At 37.4% G+C, this 27,747-nt stretch overlaps 1 protein-coding gene across 4 annotated transcripts in view; it reads right to left on the minus strand.

Annotated features, from left to right (window-relative positions):
• Window positions 1–27,747, minus strand: part of MRTFB (myocardin related transcription factor B) — a 262,401-nt gene that overhangs the window by 28,684 nt on the left and 205,970 nt on the right. For all 4 annotated transcript variants that reach the window (XM_087815647.1, XM_087815648.1, XM_016196221.2 and 1 more), the window contains 6 exons: window positions 22,203–22,268; window positions 20,075–20,130; window positions 18,905–18,980; window positions 14,099–14,260; window positions 12,290–12,468; window positions 1,044–1,181 (listed from right to left, as the gene is read on the minus strand). In XM_087815647.1, coding sequence (XP_087671773.1) covers window positions 1,044–1,181; window positions 12,290–12,468; window positions 14,099–14,260; window positions 18,905–18,980; window positions 20,075–20,130; window positions 22,203–22,268 — 677 coding nt within the window. The remainder of the gene's footprint in view (window positions 1–1,043; window positions 1,182–12,289; window positions 12,469–14,098; window positions 14,261–18,904; window positions 18,981–20,074; window positions 20,131–22,202; window positions 22,269–27,747) is intronic.

Genomic DNA, 27,747 nt, shown 5'->3' on the forward strand with positions numbered 1-27,747 from the left:
TGAAGCCACACAGACTCGGCCACACTGACAAAGAGAGCCAGGAGTAGAAAGAGAGCCTTCTGTCTAGGAAAGTCAAGGACAAGGACAGGCAAGGAAGGGGACAGACAGAGAGGAGGACTATGCACAGGCCAGCTGCCTCAGAAGAGGCCTGCAATGGGCTAAGAAGGCAGAGGGAAGGTGGGCCTGGGCCTCCGGAGGCTGCAACCCGCCTGGCCACTTCTTCACTTCTCTGGGTCTCAGTCTCCTCATCTGAAAGGTGGTGAGAGGCTTAGCTAGCTTTCTAATGTCCTTTTTTAGTTTGAGACCTGTGTTCTGCTTGTTTTGGCAAAAGCCACATCTGAAATGATTACACTATCCTGCAGGTTACCCCCCCCCCCTTTATTTAGCAGTTCTAAGTACACTTCAAAAAACTTCAAAAATGTATTATATATTATAAATTTTAATCTTCTTTGGGACTTATTCTAACTGAATTGTTTTGACCAAGTAAAATGTAGGGAATAGTGCCACAAATCTGCAGCTTATCTGAAGAACAAACCAAGCTTCATCGAGCCAAATCTACTAAATCAAAAAAATGTATTTGCTTCTATAAAACCTTTAACCTATCATGTAATATATCTGGATACCACTGAGTTCAACCTTGTGTAGAAAGTTCAAAATCATGTTACCATTAAAGACATCTGTTTGTGAGGTTCAGGACTCAAGTGCTGTGTGAAAGCACCTCCATCTACCTATTTCCCCTGGTTCCGCCTTCAGGGCCTGGATGGGGGCAGAACTGGGGAATGCTGATAGAACCTTTCTCACTGCTCCAGGAGTTTTATACACACTATATTTTGTGCTGTTCTGTGACTGCAGAACAAGAGGTCATGTGCTGAAGGTGATAGTTTCGGCCTGGTCTAGCAAGTCTTCCCATGGTTTTGTTTTCAAGGCTTCAGGCTAAAAGGCAGGCTGGACAACGTGGACACATGCCTTTGTCTTCTATGTGTGCGTCTACAGACAAGTCATAAGTAAAAACATTCAAACCAGTGTGTATGCGGGGTACCCACCTTTACCAGTGCAGGCCCAGGCTTTGCTGAGGACACAGTGTTTGTGGGGAGCACAGGAGCTGTGGACCTTGTGGGGGGCTGATCTGTAGTAGTGGGAGTTTTCAAGAATTCAGGAACTGCTGGGGACACTGTAGTAAACTGGTGGAAAAGGCAGAAAGGGAACAAGTCTGTGAAATCAGTGACAGTAAAAATAGAAAAACCAGAATTATAAGGGAGTGACTTCATTTCTTAAAAAAGCCTACTAGAAAAGAAACAAAAGGAAAGTATACTATTATGTCTGAGACCCAGATGGAAGAATAACATGCCTTACCTCCGTGAAGCCAATTATTTAGTCTTTGCCCCAATAGTATCCAAAAGCTAATGCTAAAAAGGGTTAGATTGACTAAACTGTAGTGTTTTTTCAGGAATATGGTCAGAACCGCCCTTTTTGGCAGGAAAAAAGTACAAGACTCTTGTAAAAATTATCAAAACAATACATGGTATTCATAAGGTTTTCTTGCCATACAGGTCACACTAATCCGGGCTAATTCAAATGTCATCTTTAGTCTTTGTTACAGGGCCTAATGAACCCCACCGCCATACCCAGGTCAGTCAGGAGGCACCACGAGAAGGCTCCCGCTCCCTGCAGGCCACCCCACCCACGTGTTCCTAAATGTGCCTCAGCTTATGTGCCTACCTCTAAACCCAGCTGGTACTCATTAACCCCCATGTCTTGCAAAGAACAAAATATGAAGACTATATTCTGGTAAGAATGACCTGTTTCACTGACAGTACCCTCACACTTAATGCAAGAAGCTAATCTGTTACCTGGGCAATTATCCAATCTCAATCTGGAAACATATTAACAAGAAACTGCAGAAGGCTTGGTTAGGTTTTTTATCAACCACCTAACAGCCTACTCCCATTAGCAATCTACTTTAAAGTATTCATTTACTGGAAAGAGATATTACTGTTACAAAAGGAAGCTGTATGTTGCCTATTGATTACCACTTGGACTTACTATTACCAGCCTAATCTTAAGGAAAAATGTCTTTATCACTCACAGTTCTCTGAACAACTCTCAAATTCATTACAACAATCAAATTCAGTTCTCTTGTTGAAGTATTTGGGTTTAAAAATAGCAAACTATATTTTCCCTCCTTAAAATAAATGACCTGAAAAGTCAGAGGGCTAATAGTCGCAAGAATTATGAAGCTTGGTGCATACTAGATACTCAATAAATATTTGTTTAATGGGTGAATGGAAATTCCTTGTGGCTTTACTCATGCTAGGTCACACTCTCAAGCCTGCTGGGACTGTATGTGTGTAAGTGTGCAATTAATTGTGTGTGCCCATGTCAGCTCTCTCTAAGGTTTTATTTCACCATTGACTTTAGCTTTTAAGTAATTATCAGTAATCGTAAGTGCTGACAATATAAAAGACTTGCCTTTTTAAAAATGGCTCTACTCAATTTCATTTTCAAACAGAAATGAAGAACTTATGTAAAGTTCTGACACGTATGTTCCAGGCTGACTTTTGCCCCTAAATGGCCTGAGACAGCCAGCTCCTCAGTGAACCTCTGACATGATGTGAAAGATGACAGCCAGCTGATCACTGCCTAAAGTACAGGGTTTTATGTTATTTGTTTTCCTTTCACTTTGCACATTTTTGGGAAATGATACTTATCTCTGGGTCAGTTTTCACACAGGGGAAAAACATTCCTTGGCTATTAAATAATTGGCAATTCAGATATTTGAATTTTAAAATATATATTTCCTTGCAGATAAATTCTACTAGCCTAGCAGCTATTTTACCAGTCCAGACCTCACTGGCTGATTTGACAGCCAATGATGCAATTGAGAGCAGTCAGTGTTAATAATCTGAAAAATAATCTAGGAACATGAATGTGGTATTAACCGTAATATCTATGAGAATGTTTTGCCTATATTTTGAGACCCTGCCTAACTGACTTCAGCCCTGAGTACTAGGATTCCCATCTTCTTAGCTCTTCTGGTACTTCAGTGTGACTTTGCAGCCCAGAAACCTCAGACTCCAGCATAACACAAGAATAACTACTGAGATACCAGTGATTAACTTTACCTAACCTGAAAACAAATTCTGGTCAAAAAGGGAGAAATATCTAAACTTTGCTTTACATTTTGCCAGTCTTTTTCATGTGCCTTAGAAAGGACACTCCAAAAAACCTTGGATCATATCTAGATGTTCGGATCCTAGTGGCTAGAGTTACCAAAAAGTAAAAATAAAATTCTAGATATTAATGCTTCTGAAATGACAGTATTCCAAAAAGGATTGAGAATATCCAAGCAATAAAAAAATACTACACTTACTTGTTTCACAGTAGGTTGAGCAGTATGTTAAAATCTTAAAAGAATGCTTTAAATATGTTTAAATTGCCACTGAGACCTAAGCTCACCTTATGTATTATCAAAATTCAATCTCAAAATGATTCAGAATCTTTTCTCCAAAGAAACAAAAAAGCTGCCAACTTTGCTTTGTTTTCCTGGATCTGATCATTGTTCCTGACACAAGTAACAGGTCTCATGACCACCAGAGTTCTTTGTTATCATAACGTCGTGAAAGGAAATGTCAGGAAACACTGTTGTTTAACAGTGGATATTTCTGCGTTAAATAAAATTCAAAGGAAAGCACTTCTGATCTTAAAGATGGACTTCTCTCTTATTAGAAACTGCTATGGAAAAGTACTGATACTAAAGAAAAAAACAAGTCGGAGCAAATGTTTAAGCTGACTAAAGTTTCATAACACTGAAGGCATCTGCACTGGTTCCTTTTGAAAAGATGATATACTTGCCAAGGACCAATCACTGTTCTCTGGTAAATTCCTTTTTTATTAGAGTTTCTTTACGCAATTTAACAGGACAGATATAATTTTTTTTGTACTGTTGATTTAAAATCTATAATAAATGTGTTTTTAATTTAGAATGCAGCAGAGATCTTAATTATGATGGTAATATGCAAATAAATTCAAAATGCAACTATTTTAAAACTACTGTTTCTATATTCTAATCCCCAGACAAAAAAAATGAACACTAGTCAATTAATGAGTTGAATATAAATAAAAAATGTGCTTTGTATATTTAATAGATGGATTGACATTTTATGTTTATGTTTAAACATTTCATCTGTAGAAGAAGTAGTTGAACATTAAAAGTGAATTAACCTATTAGCACAACATCTAGTGAACAGTTAGTTGTTACTTGATTTCCTAGTTAGTAGTGAGGATCTGCAAGTATCCCTCCCATTAAAAAATATTTTTAAAATAAACTGTGGTAAAATATACATAACATAAAAATTTCCATTTAAACCATTTAAAATGGATAGTTCTACGGACTTAAGTACATCTACACTGTTCTACAGCCATCATCACCACCTATCTCCAGAACTTTTACTGAAACTCTGTACCCATCAAACAACTCCCCAGGCTCCCCTTTCCCCAGCTCCTGGCAACTGCCATTTACTTTATGTCCGTATGAATTTGACTATTCTTGATACCTCACACTGTGGAATCATATGACGTGTTTCATCCTGTGGCTGGCTTATTGCACAATGTCCTCAACGATCCTCCATGTTGCAGCGTGTATCAGGCATTCTTGAAAGTGTTCGCACCATTTCACAATCCTTCCAACAGTGCACAACATTCTAGTTTATCCATGTCCTTGTTGACGCTTGTTCATTTATGTCCTTTTGGTAGCTGCCATTTTAATGGTGTGAGATGAAGTACTATCTCATTGTGGTTTTCATTTGCATTTTTTTTAGTGATTAGTGATATTCAGCATCTTTTCCTGTGCTTATTGGCCATACGTTTATCTTCTCTAGATAAATGTCTATTCCAGTCCCTTTTTAAATCATGTTTTGTTGTTGAGCTGTGGGAGTACTTTATATAGGCTGTCCCAAGAAAGTGTATACGCACTTTAACAGCTGATAGCTCAATTTTGAAAATGAAATGTATTTTAATAAATACTGCCTTTATAATTATTCAAAGTGTGTATACATATTTTTGGGGCACCCTATATATTCTGAATATTAACCCCTTATCAGATATATGATTTGCAAATATTTTCTCCATTTTGTGGGTTGCTTTTCACTCTGTTGATATTGTCTTTTGATGCACAGAGGTTTTTAATTTTGATGGAGCCTGGTTATCTATTTATTTGTTGCCTTGGTGTCATATCCAATAACTCACTGCCAAATTCAGTGTCATGAAGCTTTACCCTATGTTTTCTTCTGAGGGTTTTATAGTTTTAGCTCTGATGTTTACGTCTTTGTCCATTTTGAGTTAAACTTCACATATGGTGTTAGGTAAGGGTTCAACTTCACTCTTTTGCATGTGGATATCTAGTTTTCTCAACACCATTTGTTGAAAAGATTGTCTTTACCCACTGAGTGATCTTGGCACCCTTATAAAAAATCATTTGACCATATACATAAGGATTTATTTATGGGCTGTGTATTCTATTCCATGGGTCTATATGTCTGTCTTTATGCCATAATCACACTGTTTGATTACTGTAGCTCTGTAGTAAGTTTTGAAATCAGGAAGTGTGAGACATTCAACTTTGTTCAAGATTGTTTTGGCCATCAGGGGTCCCCTGAGGTTCCATATGATTTTAGGATAAATTTTCCTACTGCAAAAAATTGTCATTAGACTTTTGATAATCTCTGAATCTGCAGATTGCTTTGGGAAGTACTGACATCTTGACAATACTAAGCCATCTAATCCATGAACATGGGATACTTTCCATTTACGTGTTTGATTGATTTTTTGTAGTTTCTCTTTTCTCATTTCCTTTGTGGTTACCATGGGGATTACATATAACACCCTAAAGCTGTGACATTTATCTTATATTGATACCAACTTCAGTTACATAAGAAAACTTTACAGCTACATCCCCCATTTATATTACTGATTCACAAATTACATCATTATATATTGTGCAGCCATTGACATAAACTTAAAATAATTTTGTGCATTTGCTGCTTAAATCATGTAAAAAAAAAGTGGAGTTACAAAAAAAAAAAATTATACCCCAGGAGTCTGTGGGGCTACAGTCCCCCTGTGGTTTCACATGCCATGGCTTCTAGTGCTTGAGATCCAAACCATGCACTTTTCCCTGAGTTCTGAGTCAGACAAGACAGAAACCAGTCTCTCAGGCAGCCCACAGACAGACCAGATTGTTGCAAACAAGTTGTGCTCTGCTCCTTTCATCCTGAAGGAGGGAACCGGGTATTGGGCCACTTCTTTCTGACTATGCCATGTTGGGGAGGGGGTGGGCAAGGGTGAGTAAAGACCATGACATTTTCTATCTTCTTGAATGTGGCTTTTTCTTGATTGGATATTGTTTGGTTGGTATAGATTGCTGCCTGGTTTCCAGAGCTCTTCTGAAGTCTTTTTAGTCAGTCTGTAGTTTATTATGCTTCTGTGGGAGAATGAGAGCCTGGACCTTTCTATTCTGCCATATTGTATATAGTGAGATTTACTATCACTTGTGAGACAATGGTAAGCATGCAAACATGTGCACAAAAATACAAAACGTGAGTTTTCATTTAGTACCTGTTTTTTTAATGGTTTGATTATAACCAATACTACAACAACTAAAATAATGCCACAAAACAGAAGGGTGACTAGTCAGAGTACCACCAACCTACTCTAACCATTAATGAATCTATTACTTTTGGTGGTAACTTCACAGAAGGATTAACATAAAAATTTCATTAATACTTTAGATCAACTGTGAAAACCCCAAAGCTAGCCAATGTCCATCTTATTTAAATATAGTCCTCTTTTTAAAGTTGTCACACATATTACCTATTATATTCTCCAGAATCATGCAGAATGTCTATTACAACTGTGGTGTGATCCTGTTGGTAATTCACAAGTTAGTGAAAGTGGCCATTAGGGGTCAGAATGCGGAAGCATAATAAATACTAGAATTACTATTATTCAATTTTTTGGTAACTGAGTTATAATACCTGAGTGGACTACATAGCTGAGGAAACAATGTTATGCATGCATTTCCTGAGTAATACAAGTAACAGTTGTCACTATGAGTCATAACAGGATGACACAGGGTGATGTGCTGCAAAATGGTCTAAAGAAAAATCTCAAACTGTTGGCCTAACAAGAACCAGATCATTAGTTCAAACCCTGTGTGGGCCTGACAGATGCTCTCTTTTCATGACGTCTGCCCCAGGTAGCTCAGTGCCTGGTTCAAGTAAGTGCTTGGCACATGTTGGCCATTATTTTTTATCATCAACTCAATTATATTCAAAACACATTTATTTACAAATAATCGAAAAGGTCTGTTCTGATTAATGCCCTTTTTTAAGGTACTTTCCTATTGGTCATAGGAGAATTAAGAATTGGGATGGAATACAACTTCACAGTTAATGCTGGAAGCTAACTCAAAATCTAAGTATTAAGAGTGGCAGAGTCCTCTTACGGCAGAAGTTAAACAAAGCATAACTGAAAGGGTAACAAATAGAAATTACAGTCAATATCTTTGCTATTCTATTCAGGCCTGTATTGGTAAGTATTTGTAATACAAGTTAGAGTAAAGCTGATTATTTAATGCATGTGTGCATGGCTTACCTATTAGAGCTTACGTTCTCTCTGTTAAATTAAAACTAAGGTTTCTATATTATTTGGCAAAAGGTGATCTACCTGAAAGTTATTGGTACAATGAAGAAAAATAGATAATAGATAGTGTACTGAATTTTCCTAAGGTTGTCTTTCTGAGAATACAGAGTAACTGGCCAGCAAGGTTCCTTTCAGCACTGCTTTGAATTCAGCATGGGCTTTGTCCTTATAGCACAGGCTTGAAAATGAACACATCTTGTCAGGCCACACTTATAGTTAACATCTGTGTTTATAATAATTAATTAAATGACTTAAGAAATTGTTGAGAGAAAAGAAGACTTGAGAGGAAAAGAAGCAGTATAACAGCTCCTGGTACCCACATGTGGCTGGCTGTCCTTAATTTTCTACAGCTTTTCATTGTTCAAGAGCTGCTCAAGCACAAAAGAAACTGAGCTCCAATACGTGATGTGTGTTCCATTTATATTTCGGTAAATTCCTTTCCAGCTGTACTTTAATCAGAATTGAAAAGACAAAAGTCCAAGGGAAAGCAGTTTTAGTCTTTTACAGACCACACAGAAATACATATTAAAGAAGAATCCTTTTCACTGTAACAATCTACATTTTAAACGAAAAACATGGTGGTGTACTGTACTGTCCACACTGCAGGGTCATTAGCATTTCAGCACTGGGATTTCAAGAAAAGTGCTTGGAAAATCTGTTCTTTACTTAGATATTATGTGTTAAAATTTTTTTGGTAAGGAATGCTTCTTTTATTTGAATACTTTACTGTAGGACTTAATCCTCTGGCACCTCTGTTCTGAAAAGAATTAAGGCGACTACATGTCAATAGACATTTTGAAATAAAGCAAAGCCTTAAGAAATCTTGAGCTTAATTTTCTCTCAAATAATTATCTGTAAATATAACTTTTTTAAAATAAAATTTTTAATGTATTTTTGTTTTGTTAATCCTCAATAGATATTTTTTCCATTGATTTTTTTAAGAGAGAGGGGAGGGGAGGGAGAGAGGGGGTAAAGAAAGAGGGAGAAAGAGGGAAAGAGAGGGAGAGAGAGAAAGTAACATCCATGTGACGGAGACACATTGATTGGTTGCCTCCTGCATGTGCCTTGACAGGGGCTGGGGATCGAACCTGCAACCCAGGTATGTGCCCTTGACCGGCAGTCGAACCTGTGACCCTGCAGTGCTTGGACCTATGCTCTAACCACTGAGCCCACTGGCCAGGGCACATTTTAAAAATGTTTTTATTTATTTATTTTTTTTTAGAGATAGAGAGAGGAAGGGAGAGGGGGACAGATAAAGAGCAGACTGTTAATGGTTTGTACATAGCTGGCAGAACTGGTGCCACGGTAACACTGAAGGGTGTTATAAAAACTGTTTAAGTTCAGGAATGACCCAAGGCTTACTGTGTTGCACTGGCAATAAATAGAGCATATTTATTCTTCAAGAAACACTGCTATTCCTTTTTTCCTTCAAGGAATTCTGGAATGTCAGCCCACTGGGTGGAACTGTCTCTGGTTAAAGTTTCTGACTTACAAACTTAGCGGGAGACCAAGTTTCAGGAGCAAAGTAAAAAACCTAATAGTATAAGCATGCTGAGAAAAGGAGAATGCCAATCTCCTACACAGGAGGACCTGTCCTGAAGCCACTACCAGGTAGGCCGCTGAGCCAACAAAAATTCTGTTATTAAAAGCTAAGGCCATGCTATTGTCTGATAGCCTGACCTACTCAGAAGCAGAAAACAACCCTAATGGATAAGTAGAACTGTTTTTTATGTTCTTTACTTGCATACTTGACATTCTTTTTAGCCCTATTTTTAAAGCTCAAAACCAGGGTGCAGCAAATACGTGGGAATACAGTAGGGTCTGGTTTCCCCTTGCTCTCCCTCTCTGCCTGCTTAGACCTAGGACTGTGGGCTGGTCCTGACCCTCGTTCTTCTAGGCCAGGTTCCAGCAACGCTGAGGGGTTAGTCACTCTTGCCCTGTAAACTCTGACAGGAGCATAGGAGCTGTAGCTACCCACACTACCTTTGACGAATCCAAGCTGGAGAGGCTCTGCTCCCAAAGGAAGAACACAAACATCACTTCTACAAGCTGATGTCAGTTAGCTTCATGGTGCTGAATTCAGTTCAGTGTTTACTGAGCACTTTTCCTGAACCAGGCCCTGTGCTAGATATTGAAGATAGAAACACACACACACACACACACACTCTCTCTCTCTCTCTCTCTCTCTCGGCTCTTGTCCTCCAAGAGTCAAAGTCCTTCTCCTCATAGGCTCACACTTTCACATTTTATTTAGAGGCGTAGACACAATAAACAAATTAATATATTTCAGATTATAGTGATTAGTACAAGGAAGAAAATAATGCTGAAAGACACAGTCCCTACCAAACAAGTAGATCTTCATCAATGAGAAGAAATGCTATAAGAAAATATGCAAATATTTTTAATCCCCAAACTTCCATATCTCTCTGAATCTAGGCCTCCCCTGGTGTAAGAGTTAAGGCAGATGATTGCTAAATTCCTTTCCAGCTTAAAAATTCTATGATGCTAGGCTTTAACAAGTACATTTTCTACTGAATTCAACCAATCCCATTACATAGCTCAATAGTTTGACTTTAAAATAACAAAAACACTATTAAAACTTCAGTAAGTAAAAAACACCATGTGAACTCTAAGAAAGAGGACACCTACTAAGAAAGGCACTTGGTGGATAATGGCTCAGTTTTTAAAAAAACAGAGCCTAGGGGCCATTTCTATAAAGGGACCTCTCATGCAAACTGCACTTCCAGAGATGCCTGCACTGAACTGCCAGCCTGCCCTGTGTTCCTGCTGCCTGAGCCCACCCTTATAAAGGAGCTCCTGGGATCCTATTGCAACCAACAGGACTGAGGCTCTCCCCATCCAATCAGAGCTGCACAGCTATAGCCCCATCAACATCCTCAGTGACCAATCAGAGCAGCTCCATTCTGACCAGTCAGTAAAGTGTCCTTTGAACCAATCAAACTTTGAGGATTTGAAGTCATCATCTGCATGAGGACAAACCAAACAGGAACCAGGGGCAGGGACTTCTGTCCATATAGGCTAGTTTTCCTCTGGCTCTGAGAGTCTACTTTCCTTTTCCACCTGAGACTGAAGACTGCATCTCCCTCGCAGAGCTAAAGCACCAAAGGTGTCTCAGAGCACAGCAGAGCAGAGCAGAGCAGCACAGCACACAGCTGACCCGCAAGCAGCAGAGCAGAGCTGTCTAGTTGGAGAGGGGCCTGGCTCCAGGGCTCCTCACAGTCCTGCTGTTTTCACAGCCATGCTTTATCAATTGAGCTGTTTTGCACTGAATAAAGTTCTCTTCTTCACTGCACCCCAAATTGTAGCAAATTGACGCAAATTGTAGCAAATATGTGAGAATACAATGGGGCTCTTAGTGTGTGTATGAATGAAAAACAGAAAACAACTCCAAATAACCAACAACAGAGAACTAGTTAAAAGAGATACCAGGATATCAGTTCAATTGAATACTATCTAGCAGTTCAAACTTTTACAGCTCAACAATAGAAAAACAAATAAACTGATTAAAAAACGGGTGAAAGACTTGAACAGACATTTCTCCAAAGATAATACACAAATGGCCAATAAGCACATGAAAAGATGTTCAACATCACTAGTCATTAGATAAATGCAAATCAAAAGCACGATGAGGGATCACCTCACACCACTAGAATGGTCACTATTAAAAGAACATAAATTAACAAGTGTCAGCAAGGATGTGGATAATTGGAACTCTTGTACACTGCTGATGAGAGTATGAAATGGTGCAGCCACTCTGGAGACCAGCACGGAGGTTCCTTAACAAATTAGAAGTAAAATGACCATATGATCCAGCAATCCCACTTCTGGGTATATGCCCAAAGGAACTGAAAACAGGGTCTTGAAGACAGATTTCCACACCTATGTTCACAGCATCAGTATTCATAATAGTCAAGAGGTAGAAAGCAGCCCCATGTCCCCTGACGAATGGATAAACAAAATGTGGCAAATCCATACAATGGAATATTCCTGAGCTTTAAAATAAAGGAGATTCTGTCACATACAACATGGATGAAGCTTGAGGGCATTATATTAAGTGAAATAAGACAGTTACAAAAAATAAATACTGTATGATTCTACTTATATGAAATATGTAAAGTAGTCAAATTCATAAAGATAGAAACAGAATAGTGGTTGCCAGGGCCTGGCGGGGAGGGAAAACTGGGAGTTATTTACTGGGTATAGTTTCAGTTTTGCAAGACGAAAAAGTTCTGGCAATCTGTGCACAACAGTGTGAGTATATTTAACACTGCTGAACTACAGACTTTAAAAGGTAGACTTTACAGTATGTGAATTATATTTCAAAAAAAAGTTATGTGAAAAAAATTTGAGTCACAAAACTGAAAATAAAAATGTGTATATAGAACAGAAATAAAATGCCAAAAATCTATTGAAAAATGTTAACTGGTTACATTACAGGTGAAAAATGGATATTTCCCCACATTTTCAGACTTCTTCTGGTCAGAATGTGCTGATACGTAAAATATAAGATACATATTTGATATACAAAGGTACTTTCTCTATTTAGGGGTGAAAACAAGAAGGATGATACCTGGGCTGGAGTGTTTGTAGTCACAGGAGACGGCGACTCACTAACTCTTGGCTCACTTGGGGATGCGGCTGAGCCCTGAGACTCCTGGCTGGCAGGCTGATCTGGAGACAAAGCATCACTGCTGTCTTCGTCAAATGAGAAATCGCCCTGAGTTTGGGGATAGCCCTCCTTCCCAACGCCTAAAGAAAGAAATGATTTGTAACTGATCTTGGTCTTGGAATACCAAGCTTAAAATGAAAAAGGAGAAACATTGTTTTTCTGTAAGGACAGTAAGAAGCTGGTTTAAAAAAAAGAACATCATGTACTTCCCAATGGAAGAACCCATTACTACCCACCATAAGTAGCTGGGGGGGAAAAAATCAAACCTGAATAAGATCAAGCCTTTGGATTCAACTACGAGTTTTAGAAAGTACAGTAGACAAGAAAGTTTTTAATGACACCTGGGGATGCAAATGCTTCCAGTAAAATCTGTGGAAATGCTACAGATAAAACAAGCACGTTCATCAACAAATACACAGTAAAAAAGGAAAGGAGGAGGAAGACCCACCTCAAAGGTTAAGACTTAAGAGGCTGGATCAGCCAAAGGCAATGTGTGGACCTTGTCTGGATCCTGATTTGGAATCCAACTGTTATAAAACATTATGAGGCAACAGGGAAAGTGGGGCGATGACTGGCTATCTTGGTAAGTCCCACCTCATGGAGCAGCCCATTATACTGACACCCTATTTTTGGGAGCCCATTTCCTTGGGATTGAAAGGAATTATGGTTGATAGTACTATTTCAAATTATGGACTACAAATTGCCTAAGATTAAAACTCATACTAATGCAAAACAGACAGTCCCCATGAGTAATGGAAACTATCATAGTTTTTCAAGTAGAATATTAACTTTTAAAAATTGCTTGCTGAATAAGTGGCATTATTCAGGATTTTTTTTTTTTTCCTGCTAATGCTTATGCCAGAAAAAAAGTGAAAGCATTGGTAACTAAGTATGATAAGAGCAAGATAAAATGGATAAATACTACCATTGATAATGAATGTATCTATACTCATCTGTTTACCTTGCTGAACTAACACTCAACAAACTATTTTTTGAAAGTAAATAGAATGAAAATAATAAAACCGTTAAACAGAACAACAGAAACTAAATAGTACAATACAGTAAGTTTAACTTAGAAAATGTGATAATGAAATCAGAACTTAAAGACTTAAACCTTGGATGTAAGGATAATCTCTGTATTAATTGGTAAGAGATACTATTCTTACAATATCTAATATACAGTCGGCCCTCTGTATCTGCAGGTTCTGCATCCACAGATTCAAACAACCCAGATCAAAAACATTCCAAAAGAAGTCATGTTTTTGCTCACATGTACTATGTAGTAGGCCTAACATGGTTGTGTCTGTACTGAACAGGTACAGACTTTTTTCTCAGTCATTATTCCCTAAACAATACAGTTCAACAACTATTTACACAGTACTTACACTGTATTAGGTATTGTAAGTAATCTAGAGATGACTTAAAGTGTATGGGAGGATGGTGGGTAGGTTAACTGCAAACAGTACGGTATTTTATTTACGGAACTTGAGCATTCAAGGATTTTGGTATCCATGGGGGTCCTGGAATCAATCTACCTTGGATACAGAGGGACGACTGTAATAACAACAGTAATAATAGAACCAGTGCAAGTGTTAATTTCTAATTCACCCAGAAAACAATACTTATGATTGGTGCTGGCCTTTTAAATTCAATTTGTTTTCTCTAAAACTGCCAAGGTTTTTCCTCCCAGAATAATGTTTAGAGTCTTGCCTATAATTGCTTCCTTAACACTGGAGTCTACAGGCAGGATGTTTTTCTCTACCAGTTCCATAGGACCAGGTCTCTGAGCAATCTTTTCATTCAGATCATCAGCTAGGCGAGCTCTTTTCAACTTCATCTGAGTGGCCTGCAGGGATGGCTCTGCAAATGTTTCTAAAAGAGGAAACACAGTTTTAACCATTACTTGAATTACTATCTCTAGTCCATAACGCTATTTCAGGCCAAGTAATTTAAGTTAAACTGGTTTGAACATATTGATGTGTTCTTAATGTATTTATGGAAAAAAAAAATGACTCTTTAAGAATGTTCCAGTATACATTTTATGTTTTTAGTCCTGGATAGCTTTATACTTCCTATATAATATGGATAACCAAAGACTCAAATTAATATGAACTCAAGCCAGACATGGGGTACTGCTGTTGTTCCTTTATGGCAGGAGGGTCATATTCACATTTATTATGTATTGGGGATACAGAGGGTGAACAAAACAGATGTTGTCCATGGCTCAAGATAACTGTTTTAGATTTAGCTTCACTGCAAAGTCAATTCTTAGAAGGAAAGACATTGTATCTTAGGATAGAAATTTCTCTGCAAGAGTCATTGAGAAGACTTTCAAATCATATTCTTTTATTGATTCCTGTGTGTCTCAGAGTTGATCATCATAATTAAGAATTTGGGTTTATTTCTGATACATAACTTGTGTCTGTTAGGAACATTCAATTACTGTACATAGTTAATTAATGGTCCTATAGAAACATCAACTCATCTACTTATAAATACATGAAGTTGTGAAACAGATACTATAAATATCATAACTTGCTCATTTGAGTAATTCTGTCAACTACTTGTGTTTCTCATAATTCTAACATTTTATTTCATTGATCTAAGCAATGTTTATAATTGATTAAAAATAATGATGAGGTGTTAATGCAAAATTCTGAGTTGAAAGTTGCTTGCCTCTTAAATTACACAAGAGAAGGTCTTTTAATGAAATTCCCCATAAGTATTCCTCATTTTGTAGGTAAAATGTCCTTGTCAAAGCCCGAAGGACACTGCAAGCCCAAGGCCGATAAACTACACTTGGCACATCTGACCCTTGACACAGTAAAAAATCCACATATAACTTTTGATTCCTTAAAACCTTAACTACTAATAGCCTACTGTTGACCAGAAGCTTTACTGATAACCTAAATAGCTGATTAACACATATTTTGTATGTTATCTGTATTATATGCCATATTCTTATAATAAAGCTAGAGAAAAATGATACTAAGAAAATCGTAAGGAAGACAATATACATTTATAGCATTTACTGATAAAAACTGTGTGTAAGTGGATCTGTATGTACAGTGCAACCTGTGTTGTTTATGGGTCACTGCACTTCTCTTTCCACCAGCTAACCAAGCGTCACCCTTGATTCACCACAAAATAGTTCGTATCTGTTGGAATTGCTACTGTGAATAAATACATCATACAGCTAAATGTTATAGGGAAAGACAAACCTCAAAAATAAAATGATTATTTCTTGGAAACCTGTATAAATGCTTTGGAACAACTTGATAAAGGTGAGTCATTAAAAAAAAAAATCATTGTAAAATGAGGGCAATCAATAACTGTAAAAGATTTGGGGGAAAATTGTGAAACCTAGGATTTTAAAAGTCAGGTTGCTTTTTAAGGTCCTTTAAGTTTCTCTTTCACTGTAAATGGAAATCGCAGACAGTGTACAATGGTTGTGCTTTATGCAAGAAAGATGAAGAGAAATCCATTCACTAAAGCCTTCCCCAAAGTGAAGGCCCTAGCCCTCAGTCAGAATTTTGGCAAGTATTTGCATGTTTATATGTTAAAATAACATGTGTGGTCATCTCTTTATGATTTTTTTGTATAACTAACTGTGGCCCCAATCATGCCACAGTGGAATGATAGGTGGGAGAAATTAGATCATGCAAACCACCCTTAGGTTGATATTTAAATGCTTCTGTTAAGATCCAGGTAGGATGGTCTTTGGCGTTTCTCTTTCCCATCAACACTATCTAAGTGATCAGGAATATGTTTGGAAAGAAAATATTCCAAAAAGAAATAACCAGAGGCTGGCATTTTGGTATGTTTCTGTTCCCAGTCTTATTACCGCCTCATTTCCATTAGGCTGAGGCTGGATTTTAGCTGCTGAACTTCAGAAGATAATTTAGACTTTTGCCTGCCAAATATCCAACCCAATCAAAATTGGGATAATGGTAAAATAAGTTGGGGGTGGTTTTAAGGTATTTTAAAAATCGCAGATGACACATTTTTTCTTACTTCAGAAATCCCAACTTGAGAACAGATGTCCTAAAAACATCACTTACAGTTCATTCATGTACATGATTAGATTTTTAAATGTTGGGCAGCCTTCTTTACAGAAAGCATATATGATTGCTTTTGATACTGAAATGTATTTGCCTTGGTTCTAATTATATTAATAAAGCCTGTTACAGTTAGGAGGTAAGTTGAAACAGGCAGCACTGTTCCTCCAAAAATGTCCCTTAGAGGTCAAGATATTTGCAGGCAGAGAAGGAGCCATTTACCTAGTCACTCACCAGTAAATTTACTTCTTTGGAGATTCATTTATCCCTGATGGTTGGTAGCTGCTTCTACCCTATCACTGGAGTTCTGGAAAAGCCTTTTTAGTCCAGTGGACTTCTGAGAACGCAACCCAAAGTAGAGTCTATTGGTCGGGGGCTCTTACTTCTTGCCCCAGATATGAAATAGTCACATAATCATAGATTCTTCAGACTAGAAGAGACCCTACTTGGGGTTACAGAGGCTAACTTCATACTTGGAACTTTTTTACAACATCCTTAATGTGGTGTTAGCCTGTGCTTATTGCCTATCACAGCAGCCTGTTTATTCCCTATAGAGCACTTTTCTGATCTGTAATTCATCTGTTTTGTCTGTTTATATGTCTGTGCCATTAGAATGCAACTCCATGAAGACAGGCTCACCAGCCAATGAATAAACACCTTTGATAACAGCAACCATGTGGCTTCTTGAAGATTTTACATTTGGACATGTCTAACCTTTAGGATATTATTCCTTATGTTGAGCTACAACCTAATACTTTATAATGACAACCTAATTCTAATACTAAATCTGTCATCAGGCCAGAGGGATCAAATCTAATCTTCCTTTTACCTGATAACTGCATCTAAATATTTGAGAAGTTTTCAGATTCTTTCTGTATCTTCTCAAAGTTTAACACACCGAAGACTATCACAGGGTCACATTCCTAGTCTTGCTCAATAAATTAGAGAAGCAAAACAATGAAAGAAAATGTAACTTGAGGAATTTATGGTTCAAGAATGCTCTGTCTTCAGCCACTGTGGAAAACAGTATGGAGGTTCCTCAAAAAATTAAAAATGGAATTGCTGTTTGACCAGCGATCCCACTTCTGGGAATATCTTCTAGGAATCCTGAAACACCAATCAGCGAGAATATATGCACCCCTATGTTCATAGCAGCATTATTTACAATAGCCAAGATCTAGAAACAGCACCAGTGCCCATCAGTAGATGAGTGGTACAGCCCTGGCCAGTGTAGGTCAGTTGGTTGGAGCACCATCCCATACACCAGAAGGTGGTGGGTTCAATTCTCGGTCAGAGCAAATACCCACGTCGCGGGTTCAATCCCTGGTCAGAGCATGCAGGAGGCAACCGATCAATATTTCTCTCTCACATTGATGCCCCCCACCAAAAAAAGTTAGAAAAAAAGTTGGAAAAAAAGATGTGGGACATTTACACAATGGAATATTATGTGGCTATAAAAAAGAAGGAACTCTTACCCTTTGCAACACTATGGATGGACCTTGGAGACTATTATATTCAGCGAAATAAACCAGTCAGAGAAAGACAAATACCATATGTCTCACTTACATATGGAATTTAATGAACAAAATAAACTGATAAACAAAATATGACCAGATGCATGGATACCTGGAACAGATTGACAGGTCTCGGGGTTGGGGGGGGGGGAGGGAGGAGGGGAGGGCTGGAAGAAATTAGCCAAAGAGCTTATATGCATAGCTTATGGACACAAACAACAACGTGGTGAAGGCCAGAGGTGGGGGTTGAGTGGAGGGAGGCAAAGTGGAGGGAAAGTGGGGGATATCTGTAATAGTGCCAACAATAATAATACAAAAATAATTAAAAAGAGAATGCTCTGTCTTTACAGAGAAAAACATCCTGGCCTTAGCCATGCATTTCACCAAAGATGGAACAGAACTGTCCCCACCAGCTTCCTAAGTGATGAGGCCAGATCATCGAGAAAATCTGGTGGGCTGAGTGGAGGGTGTTTAAGATAATGGTCAGATCAAGCTGGATTGTTGTGGACAAATAGCAAGAAAGAGAAAATGTTAGGTGTGGAATTCGTACCAGGTAGATATAATAGAGTCCAAGTACCTGAAAATCTATGGTTAGACTTGTGGTTATTGTACCCTTTTGTAATTTAATGAGTGGGCACAGGTGCCTCACTGATGAAGAAATCCTCTGGACTGAAAATGTTTTTCCAGAACAGTACAGTAGAGACACCTATGACACCAGCTGGTGGGGAGGAGTCAGTCAGCCCATTAGTTGGTTAGCTGGAGAATCAAACCTTCCTCATGTATCTAACATAGCATTTAACTTTGGATGTTCATGTTGCTGTCCAATCTGGAGGATTTCAGCCTGAGGGGCAAAAGTTATTAAAATGGGAATAAACAGAAAGGGTGGCATTCTCACTTATATTCTTGAGAAAATGCAGTAAAATAAACAGAAATAAAACTTTTACCTTCTAAAATGTGCATCCTGACAAGTTCAGAACGATCTGGTCGGCTTCGAATCTTGTGCTTCAAAAAGTTTTCAGTCTTAAAAAAAAAAAAGGAAAGAAAAGAAAAGAAAAGGAGAAAGTCTTACCATAAATTGATTATGACTTATTGTGGTTTTACATATTTTTCTCTCAAGGTACTCCATTTAAATTAATTGATACCCTTTTGGTCATGATTTTGAGAAGAAGAAAACAGAAGTTAGTACTTTGAGAAACTATTATCCAATATATGATTTAAATTGCAGCCTTCAACATTGTACAAGGACTTAAAGTAACCAATTTATAGACCTTTACTTTAAAACTTGGGAAAGGCAGAGGCTCACAATTTTGAAACTGATTTTTGAATAGACATAGAATTTTGAACATTTAAATATATAAAATCTAAGCTTCAGGACAAATAAAAAAATCTACCTAGATAACAAACTTCCTAAAAATTTCTCATGTATCTCCTTTGATGAGCTCATACCCTTGATCATAGTTTCTTATTCAGAACTGTGCTCAACTCTAAACAACAGGGTTTTATATTTTACAAGACTCTAAGAGATCATTAGCGCATCTTGAGAAAATTCTAAAGGATTTTTGGAATATGCTTTTCATAAAATATGTCAGAAGTTTTCCTTAAAACAAAAAGAAAAAGCATGCATTATGGTACTTTCAAAGAAAAATAAATATAAATTTGGTGTGCAACTATGATGGAATCAACTCAAAGAATAAAGCAGACTGGAATGTGGCCATGCTCCTTCACTTGGCCAGATTCTCCTACCCTTGGTCAAATGTACAGGTAACATAGTAGGGTCTGTGTCCATCTGCTGGGGTAACAAATGACAGAATCTCTTCATTAATATTCTAAAAACTGTGGTTATGCCCAGAAAGCAAGAAAGTGAAGAAGTATCATTTGTCCTGTATGTACAAAATTAGTCACTAGTTTTAAAAGAAAAATATTTGAATGTCAAGTATTTTCCACCAACCTCCAGGATAAAATTACCACAGAAAGGTTACTCTATATGCCACGTATCCTGAAAATTCACTGGATTTCCTCTTTTGACATTTTTAGGAGTAAGACTGATACTTGTCCACAGGTACTTTGAAATAAGAGAAGCAGAGAAGTAAACATTTTAAACGGATATTTCTTACTCTGGCTCGTTCCAAGCTTTTTATCTGCTCATGGAATGCCGCTGGGCTCTTCAAAGCTGTGAGAGGAAAAAAAATTGGTTCCGAGGTATAAATAGAGGAGTTAATACTTCAGTCAAACGTTACAGTATTTCTTGCTGATGCTCCTTCTTAATCTTATTAGTTTGCATTTACAGTTCCATTTATTTACTAGTTTCTTTAGGAGGTCTGCAAAATTTGGAACCTTAAATATTTCCGAATTAAAATTATGTATTTCACAGGGGCATTTGAGATCTTGATCCCAGCCATATGTCGTAAGTTTGGCTCAAATAAACTCTCATAAAATTTTTAAAAAATAAATGTATTTCACAAATAAAACAAGCAAACATTTAAATGGACTAGTATATATAATGACAATCAAATATCAGTTAGACTAGTTCCAACCAATAGCTGGAGCAAATTACCATCACCAAGGAACTGATTTCTTGACAGGTCTTTGGTTTTAATGACCATATAAGCTACTGGAAAAAGCCCAAATGTCCTCAGGACATTGAACCTTAACTGATCTAACCTTGAACATGAGGACATGTTGCACTCCATGTCGTACAGATCTGATTTATTATTTACTGAGAACCCACAACAGTCTAAGCCCAGTGCTCTGTGGTCAATCACATGTATATTGCTGTTGATCATCACAACAACTTGCAAGGTAGGCATCAGCCCCAGTACAGGCAAGACTCCAAGAAATAAAATGAATTCCTGAAGTCAATAGCTAGATGGTGGTCAAAGTGGGGTAAAAATCTAGAATTCTGAATTTGAAATGTTCATGCTCTTTCTACCACACAATGCAAGTCACTCTAAAGACACAGTGATTCTTTTAATACCTTAACTGCTAGTACATTAAATACTCCAGAATCCCACAGTGAGGGTAAGCAGTGCTTATTCATTATAACAATGCCTATTGCAGTATTTCTATCAATTATCTTTGCAAAATCTTTTGTGTGTATGCCCACCACTGTCTGCTAACAACCTGCACTTATGACTATGGGCAGTCAGATAATGTGGGTGAGATATAGGACTAGGCTCACTTGGGACGTCATCTCTAAAATTTGGCCCATCAGCTCTGGTACTTGAAGCGCTGCAAAGACTCCCAGCAGCCCAGTCCCAACAGGTTTGACTAGGGACCAGCTTCTAAAACCAGACTACAGCGGGCTTAGCAGTGGTGTCTTAAACATCATAATTTGATCCTATTTGACTGATCCTGTTCATAGTCAGGAACGTAGTGGTGGAGAAATCTGGCAGATTATTAAACCAGCTTTGACTCTGTCACAATGCTAGCTTTAAATACTTAGATAAATGCATTCTGTAATTTCGTGGGTTTTTTTGTTTGTTTGTTTTTTAAAGCCGAATAAGTTACTTCTTGGAGAAATCAATTTTTAGACAAACTCCATATAAATAATTCTAATGGCCTACACAAAACAATCACTCTTCCCCTCTAAAATATAACATCATCTTCAAATTTGGTGATTAAAGCTAAAGAAGACAACCTGGACAAATATTCTAAAATTAATCAGCTCTCAAAAATGAAGGACTGAAGCTTAGAGATAGCTAGTTGGAAAATATCTGTACTTCGGGAAGACATATTTTATTAATTATAAAGAGAATGTTTATTAGTCCTGTAACTGAGACACACTTAATATTATAGCCCATTCTATAACATCAAAGATAATTTATTTAAATTAAATAATGTAAAGTAGAATAAGGTTTTGACTTAATTTTATCATGCTACTTTTGCAAGTCTAAGTAACAAGGGATTCATTATGTAGAACAATTACTTCAATTATTTAAAACTAATACAAATGTTGCAGTTTGAAGAACTGATGTTAGCCTAATAACAGTTTTAAAGGTGTTCTTTTTATAATATAAAACTCAAATCCATCTTTTAGATGGCACTGGGTTTTCAAAATGTGTTTTAAATGACTCTCTTAGGTTGGCAATGCTGAAGCCTGGTTTTTCCTTATGAACTTATCTGGTAATTAATTATATATTGATTACATGGATACAACAGCAAGTACAGTGTGATACAGGTTCTTCTTGGACATGGGCATTTTGTTACATCACATTAGAGATGACAAGGACACTTAAATCTTACGTGGCATGATGCCCTGGTCCACTAGTTGTTCTCTTGTCCTCCTTTGTTGCAGCCTCAGCTGGAGCACTGTGAAAACAAAATAATTACCATTGGAGTTTAGAGGCAACTGCAGAAGTCAACTTTATTAAACATCTTCTAATTCATAACTGAATAAGAATACTACCTGGTACCATCCAAACTGTAAAAAGAAAAATCAGTTCCTGACTTCTGCCTGGTTTGGTAAACTCCAAAGTTCTCTCAGAATGCTTTTTGTTTAGTTATTCATAATCTTAATTTGATGAAGAAAGTGACGTACTTGTTGTTTAAATACAATCACAGAGTACTTGGCAAATAAGCAAATATAATTGGCTCATACACTGTCTTTTTTGTAGGAACAGAAATGTGAGATTCCTTGATATTCCTTAGGTTTTTTTTTTTGTTGTTAAAAACAAGTTATAGCAAAAATGTATTTTAAGGAAAGGGTGAATTATTTGGAGGGATTTACTCCATCTGGAACAAATTTTAAATAGCTTTAATGAAGGTCAACTGCATAATAAACATTAGACCTATGAGATACTACTAACAATCCAAGGGGAAAACCTCTAAATTAAGAATTTAGAGTTTAATAATCTTTGCACAAACAAAACACCATATCTCATTCTACAAGTTCTAAGAAAGTCACAAATCAATCAACACCATATCATTTTAGTAAAAAGAAGAAACAAATCATTAGAACTTGTAGAAAACAAGGTATACATAACAAAATGTGGAAATTCAGTTTGCCAAGTTAATAAAAATAATTTTTTCTCCTCAGTTTTTTAAGCAGATTCCTTTCATAGCATTTCTGTAGTTTTAGTTGGAAAATGAGCCAATTTCAAAAGAAGAATATATAAACTAACTTTAAAAAATATTTTCCGTGGTTTACCTTACATTAAATTTTAAGTTTCCATTTTTATTTTTGTTTCAAACCCTGGATGAAAACCAAGGTTAGGATTATTAAGTATCTGTTTAAGGGTTGTCAATATGCAAAAATAAAAAGTAAAATAAAATAAATTTCCATGTGTATTTCTTAAATGTACGGAAGACAGAATTTTCTAGCAAGGGGGTGATGGCTGGAACAGGGGCTGGCTTAGACCAGTCTCTTACCCAGGCTCAAATGCAATGCATGTAACAGCTCCTACTTGCAACAAGCCCGAGGCCTGAAGACGCAGGGCCCGTGGCCCTCACAACCTTTGTTTTTTGCTTGCCCTTGTGCTGACTGTAGAGCAAGACACAATCTTAGAAATACTTCAAAAAAAGGCCAGGCTGTAAAATAGCTTTTTACATTTTTAAATTCACTGCTAGATATGAATGTCATTCTTTATTAAGTACTGAAGGAATTTTTTTGCTTCTTTTGGGGGGCCACAGTATCACAAAGCTTCACGACATTCCATTTAGAACTTAAGCAACTAACATAAGATTCTATTACACAAGCAAAATTTAATGAGTCAAAAAAATATATGTACATCTCACATTAAAATGCTTTGTGATACTTTGGATCAATTATGCTCTAACACAAAGATCCTTTCCCTGATAACTTACAGTTTATTGAGGATAGTATGTTCCCACTGTACTTTACTAGGAACAAAAATAACCAAAGAGTTGACCTGTTAATCTGATAGTACCCAAATGGCTGCCTACTCTAACATTCTTCTATGAATGCTAAAGTTAATGCTTGTCTGAAATTAATGGTCATATTCAAGAAGTAGAATCCCAAGAAAAGGAATACTGAGAGGAGAAAGGGGTCAGAACAAAGTCCAGTTCAAAGGCTGACACTTCTGGAACACGGTGGTCCACGTCTGTTGGAGAATCTCTAGCAGTATCTTTCCTTTCTCCCAAGGAAGTCCTCAAAGAAAGGAGTAAAATAGAAAGGGTAATGCAAACATCAACAGCCCCCTTCTTTGGTTTAAAACAAACAAACAAACAAACAAACAAACAAACAAACAAACAAACAAAGCACCATACTTGTGAGACAAATGTATCAAACGCAATATATATTTTTGGGTGATGGTGTCTTGGAAAGATGGATACATTAGCAACAACCTGATTTGTAAACCAACACTGAAGATAACAGCTCGTTAGTCTGGAAGCATCTCCAGAGTGTGCACTGGTCAGCTGCCCTCATGCACCTTGACCGCAACCCCGTCCACTATGTCATCCTTGATTAGAAGTCATGCTTTCATGCTGACGTGTAAGGTATCCGCTACCACAAGGGTAACACACAAAATTAATGCATGTCACCAATCAATTGTTAAAATAAAACAAAAACCAAACGCAAAAGAGTTGTGTTTTCCGTTCAGTTTGTTTGATGGCAAAACAATCTAACTTATGTAGTATCGCTTGAAGATAGGAGAGCAATCTTCCCAATCAATGCTCTCATCATGGCCTATATGTTCTTCCCAAGAAGCAGTATCATTACACTACAAGTATTACTCAGAGCAGTATGGCAGGCAGCCTTCCCCAGGCATGTTCACTTATTAAGACATTAGGAAGAACATGAATGGAAGAGGAAGCATATCACTAGTCATGCTGTTAAGACTGTTGATGACCCTGCTTGATTTAATCTATACCAATTTAATCTATACCAATAGGTGGGCAGTATTGGACATATTACAATGAATATGAGGCACAATGCACCATCAAGAGGCTTGAATAATTGCTGCTTCGGGTAAATGTTAAAACACAATTATAATATTCATTCATATTAAATATAACCAGCCACTCATAACTTGATAGAGGTTCTTCTGAGAACAACTAATGGTTATAAAGGGTACCGATCAAACAGGTACAGCCTTGTAATTCTGGAAATTATCAAAGTTTCTTTTAGTACTTCCCACTCATCATATTCATAAAAGAGTTAATATACAATAAATGACAACTGATATCTGCGTCTTACAGAACATCAAAGGCCAGGAAGAACAAGGCTTAACTGATGTAGACAGTTTCACTGTCCCACAAAATTGGAAAACTGGAGTTGGGCAGAACTGGGTGTTGCTTATCCAGGACCGTGAAGGGAGACCAGACTCTCAGTGATTCGAGGCATTCACGGCTGTGGGATCAAGGTGCTTTCTCAAGTTTCCCTGGGACATTTATGAATTAAGCCTGGAGATCATCTTCCTCCCTCTGTAGCCTCCATATTCGTGTCTGCATGGAGGGAGGAAAGGCCCAGGTCACCGAACGCTACTGGCCTGTTGCACAGTTGGAGCCTCTTAGGAACAGTGAATAACCTGGTGCGCTGGCTGATCTCTGGAAAATGTGCCACTGCATGCGTCAAGATAGCACTGCTGGAAGCTAAAGACCAGGCACTGGTCCAGCAAAACTTTTCTGCAGTGGCAAATGGGTGGTGGTATAGCTGCCCAAGAAGACAGCTCCCTGGGCAATGGCCTCGTGTCTGAAGACTGAACCCAAGAGCATTCTCCCATGGGTGCCTAGCTGAGTTGACAAACTATGCTACTGGGCTGACAAGGCTTCCATCCTAATTAGGTAACTGACTAAAATTTAGCATCCTCCATGGCCATCTTGCCAGTAATTACAAAGAAAAGAAAACATGTAAATCTATATAATTCTCAGGGAGGAAAAAGTTCAAAACACTAAGAAGCTACATCCTTTCAGAAAACAAATGACACAGAAATAGAGTTGAATTAGAATTCATGCTATAATTGTTCATATTTGAACATTTTCAAAGAATGTCTTTATCTTTGAAAAATGTATAAACAAAAATAATCCAACTTATGGCCCTAAGAAGTCCTTAAGTTTAAAATGTTTGGGTTTAAGCCTGTTTAATTTTCTCCAAAAAGGGGGGGGTAGGTATAAAGTATGTGCATCTCATTATAAAGCTAGCACTGTATCCTCTGCAAAAACAGTTCCCATGAGTTAACAATTCTTTAACAGTCTGTATTTCGTGATGATAAAACTCACAAGAGGCATGCAAAGGCCCTCATCAATAGAACGAGATGAGGCTCCAGAGCCACTTGCTTACCATATATATGTATCACATCTTTAACTGGCCTGAGTTCAAGGCTTTATTTTTTAGTAAAAAAACCCCTTTTCACCTATTATAAAAATGAGGTATTTTGTCTATTCCTATGTGGTCCATATAAACCATGGCCATAAAGGAGACAAATTTCTTTGTGTGCAAACCATCACCTTTGAAATTACAGATGTGTGAGAATATAAATACTACTTTATATCCACTGCATTTAAAGATAAAAATTTTAATTAATTGTTCAATTTTTTCAAGATGTGTCATATTATCCCTTAGGGCTAACATTCATGGAGCCCCATTACATTTCCACAAAGAAAAATACATGTAATTTTGAAAATTCTACTTAATGTTTCTTCTTGTTCGAACACATAAAAACAATGCTGTGTCAACAAAGTGTTTTGAACTTGCTTTATTTTATACAGGAAAAGTAAAAATTCGATTTTAACTACCAGTCCAAAACATGAAATGTGGCTTATCTAATGGTAAAGATAAAATGTCATTCTTATTCAGAATGATAAATTTTTCAGATATTTAAAAGTACCTTCTTTTAGGTCCTTCCCCTGCTTCTGAAATGGTTTAAAGTGCTTTTAGAACGAAATTTTAGGATTAGTTTCCAGTATGAAAAACCTTAAAATACCATACTGTCTTTCACATAATACTTTTACCCCACTTCAAAGTTTCCAGCTGACTTGTGAACCAAAATGATAGGTCTATTCTTTTTTGTTCCTATAAGTAGAATGTTTCCTTACTGTGACGCAATTAAAGTGCTTTTTCACTCTAAAGAAAAAGAAAACCCTATTGTGCAGCATTTTAGTAACATACAGCAATTTAGCATGAGTTGAATAAGCCGAAACAAAGCACAGTTTTGGCCCAGGGTTGCAAGAGGACATCTGAGGACGGTATATTATAAAAACAAGGCAGAAATGACACTTTCTGGGAAGCAGTATGGCAGGCAGCCACGGTCTTGGAAATTCTTTACAAATAGCTAGTGATGGGGTATGAAGGAGGGTGGGATGAAGAGGGAGGGGAGATGAGCAGCTGTCTGCAAGCTAGAGAGGGGATCCGGTGTATATCACTTAATTATAAAGATGCTGCACAGCCCGGCCGGGCATGGCTCAGTGGTTCCAGGAGATAGGGATTCGATTCCCGGTCAGGACACATGCCTGGGTTGCGGGCTAGGCAGCCAATCAATGACTCTCTCATCACTGATGTTTCTCTCTCTCTCTCTCCCCCCCTCCTTTCCTCTCTCTGAAATCAATAAAGATATGTTTTTAAAAAAAAAGATGCTGCACAGAAGAACTGCAGAATCATGAGGGGTGAAAAAACAAAAATCTGAGCAGTCAAGTGACAGCTGGGTAAGCCCGAGGTAAAAGCAAGGATGGAAAACTAAAGAAAACCCTACCCTTGGAATTGACTATGTATTGACTCTGAAGTCAATACCAGGCAAAAAACAGACCCTGGTTTCAGGTTTTTGTTTGTTTGTGTTTTGTTTTGTTTTTAAATATTTTCAAACAGATATTTGAGTAGTTGAGAGAATATAGT

This window comes from Miniopterus natalensis, chromosome 3 (genome assembly GCF_054644295.1).
Source record: "Miniopterus natalensis isolate mMinNat1 chromosome 3, mMinNat1.hap1, whole genome shotgun sequence".
NCBI lineage: Eukaryota > Metazoa > Chordata > Mammalia > Chiroptera > Miniopteridae > Miniopterus > Miniopterus natalensis.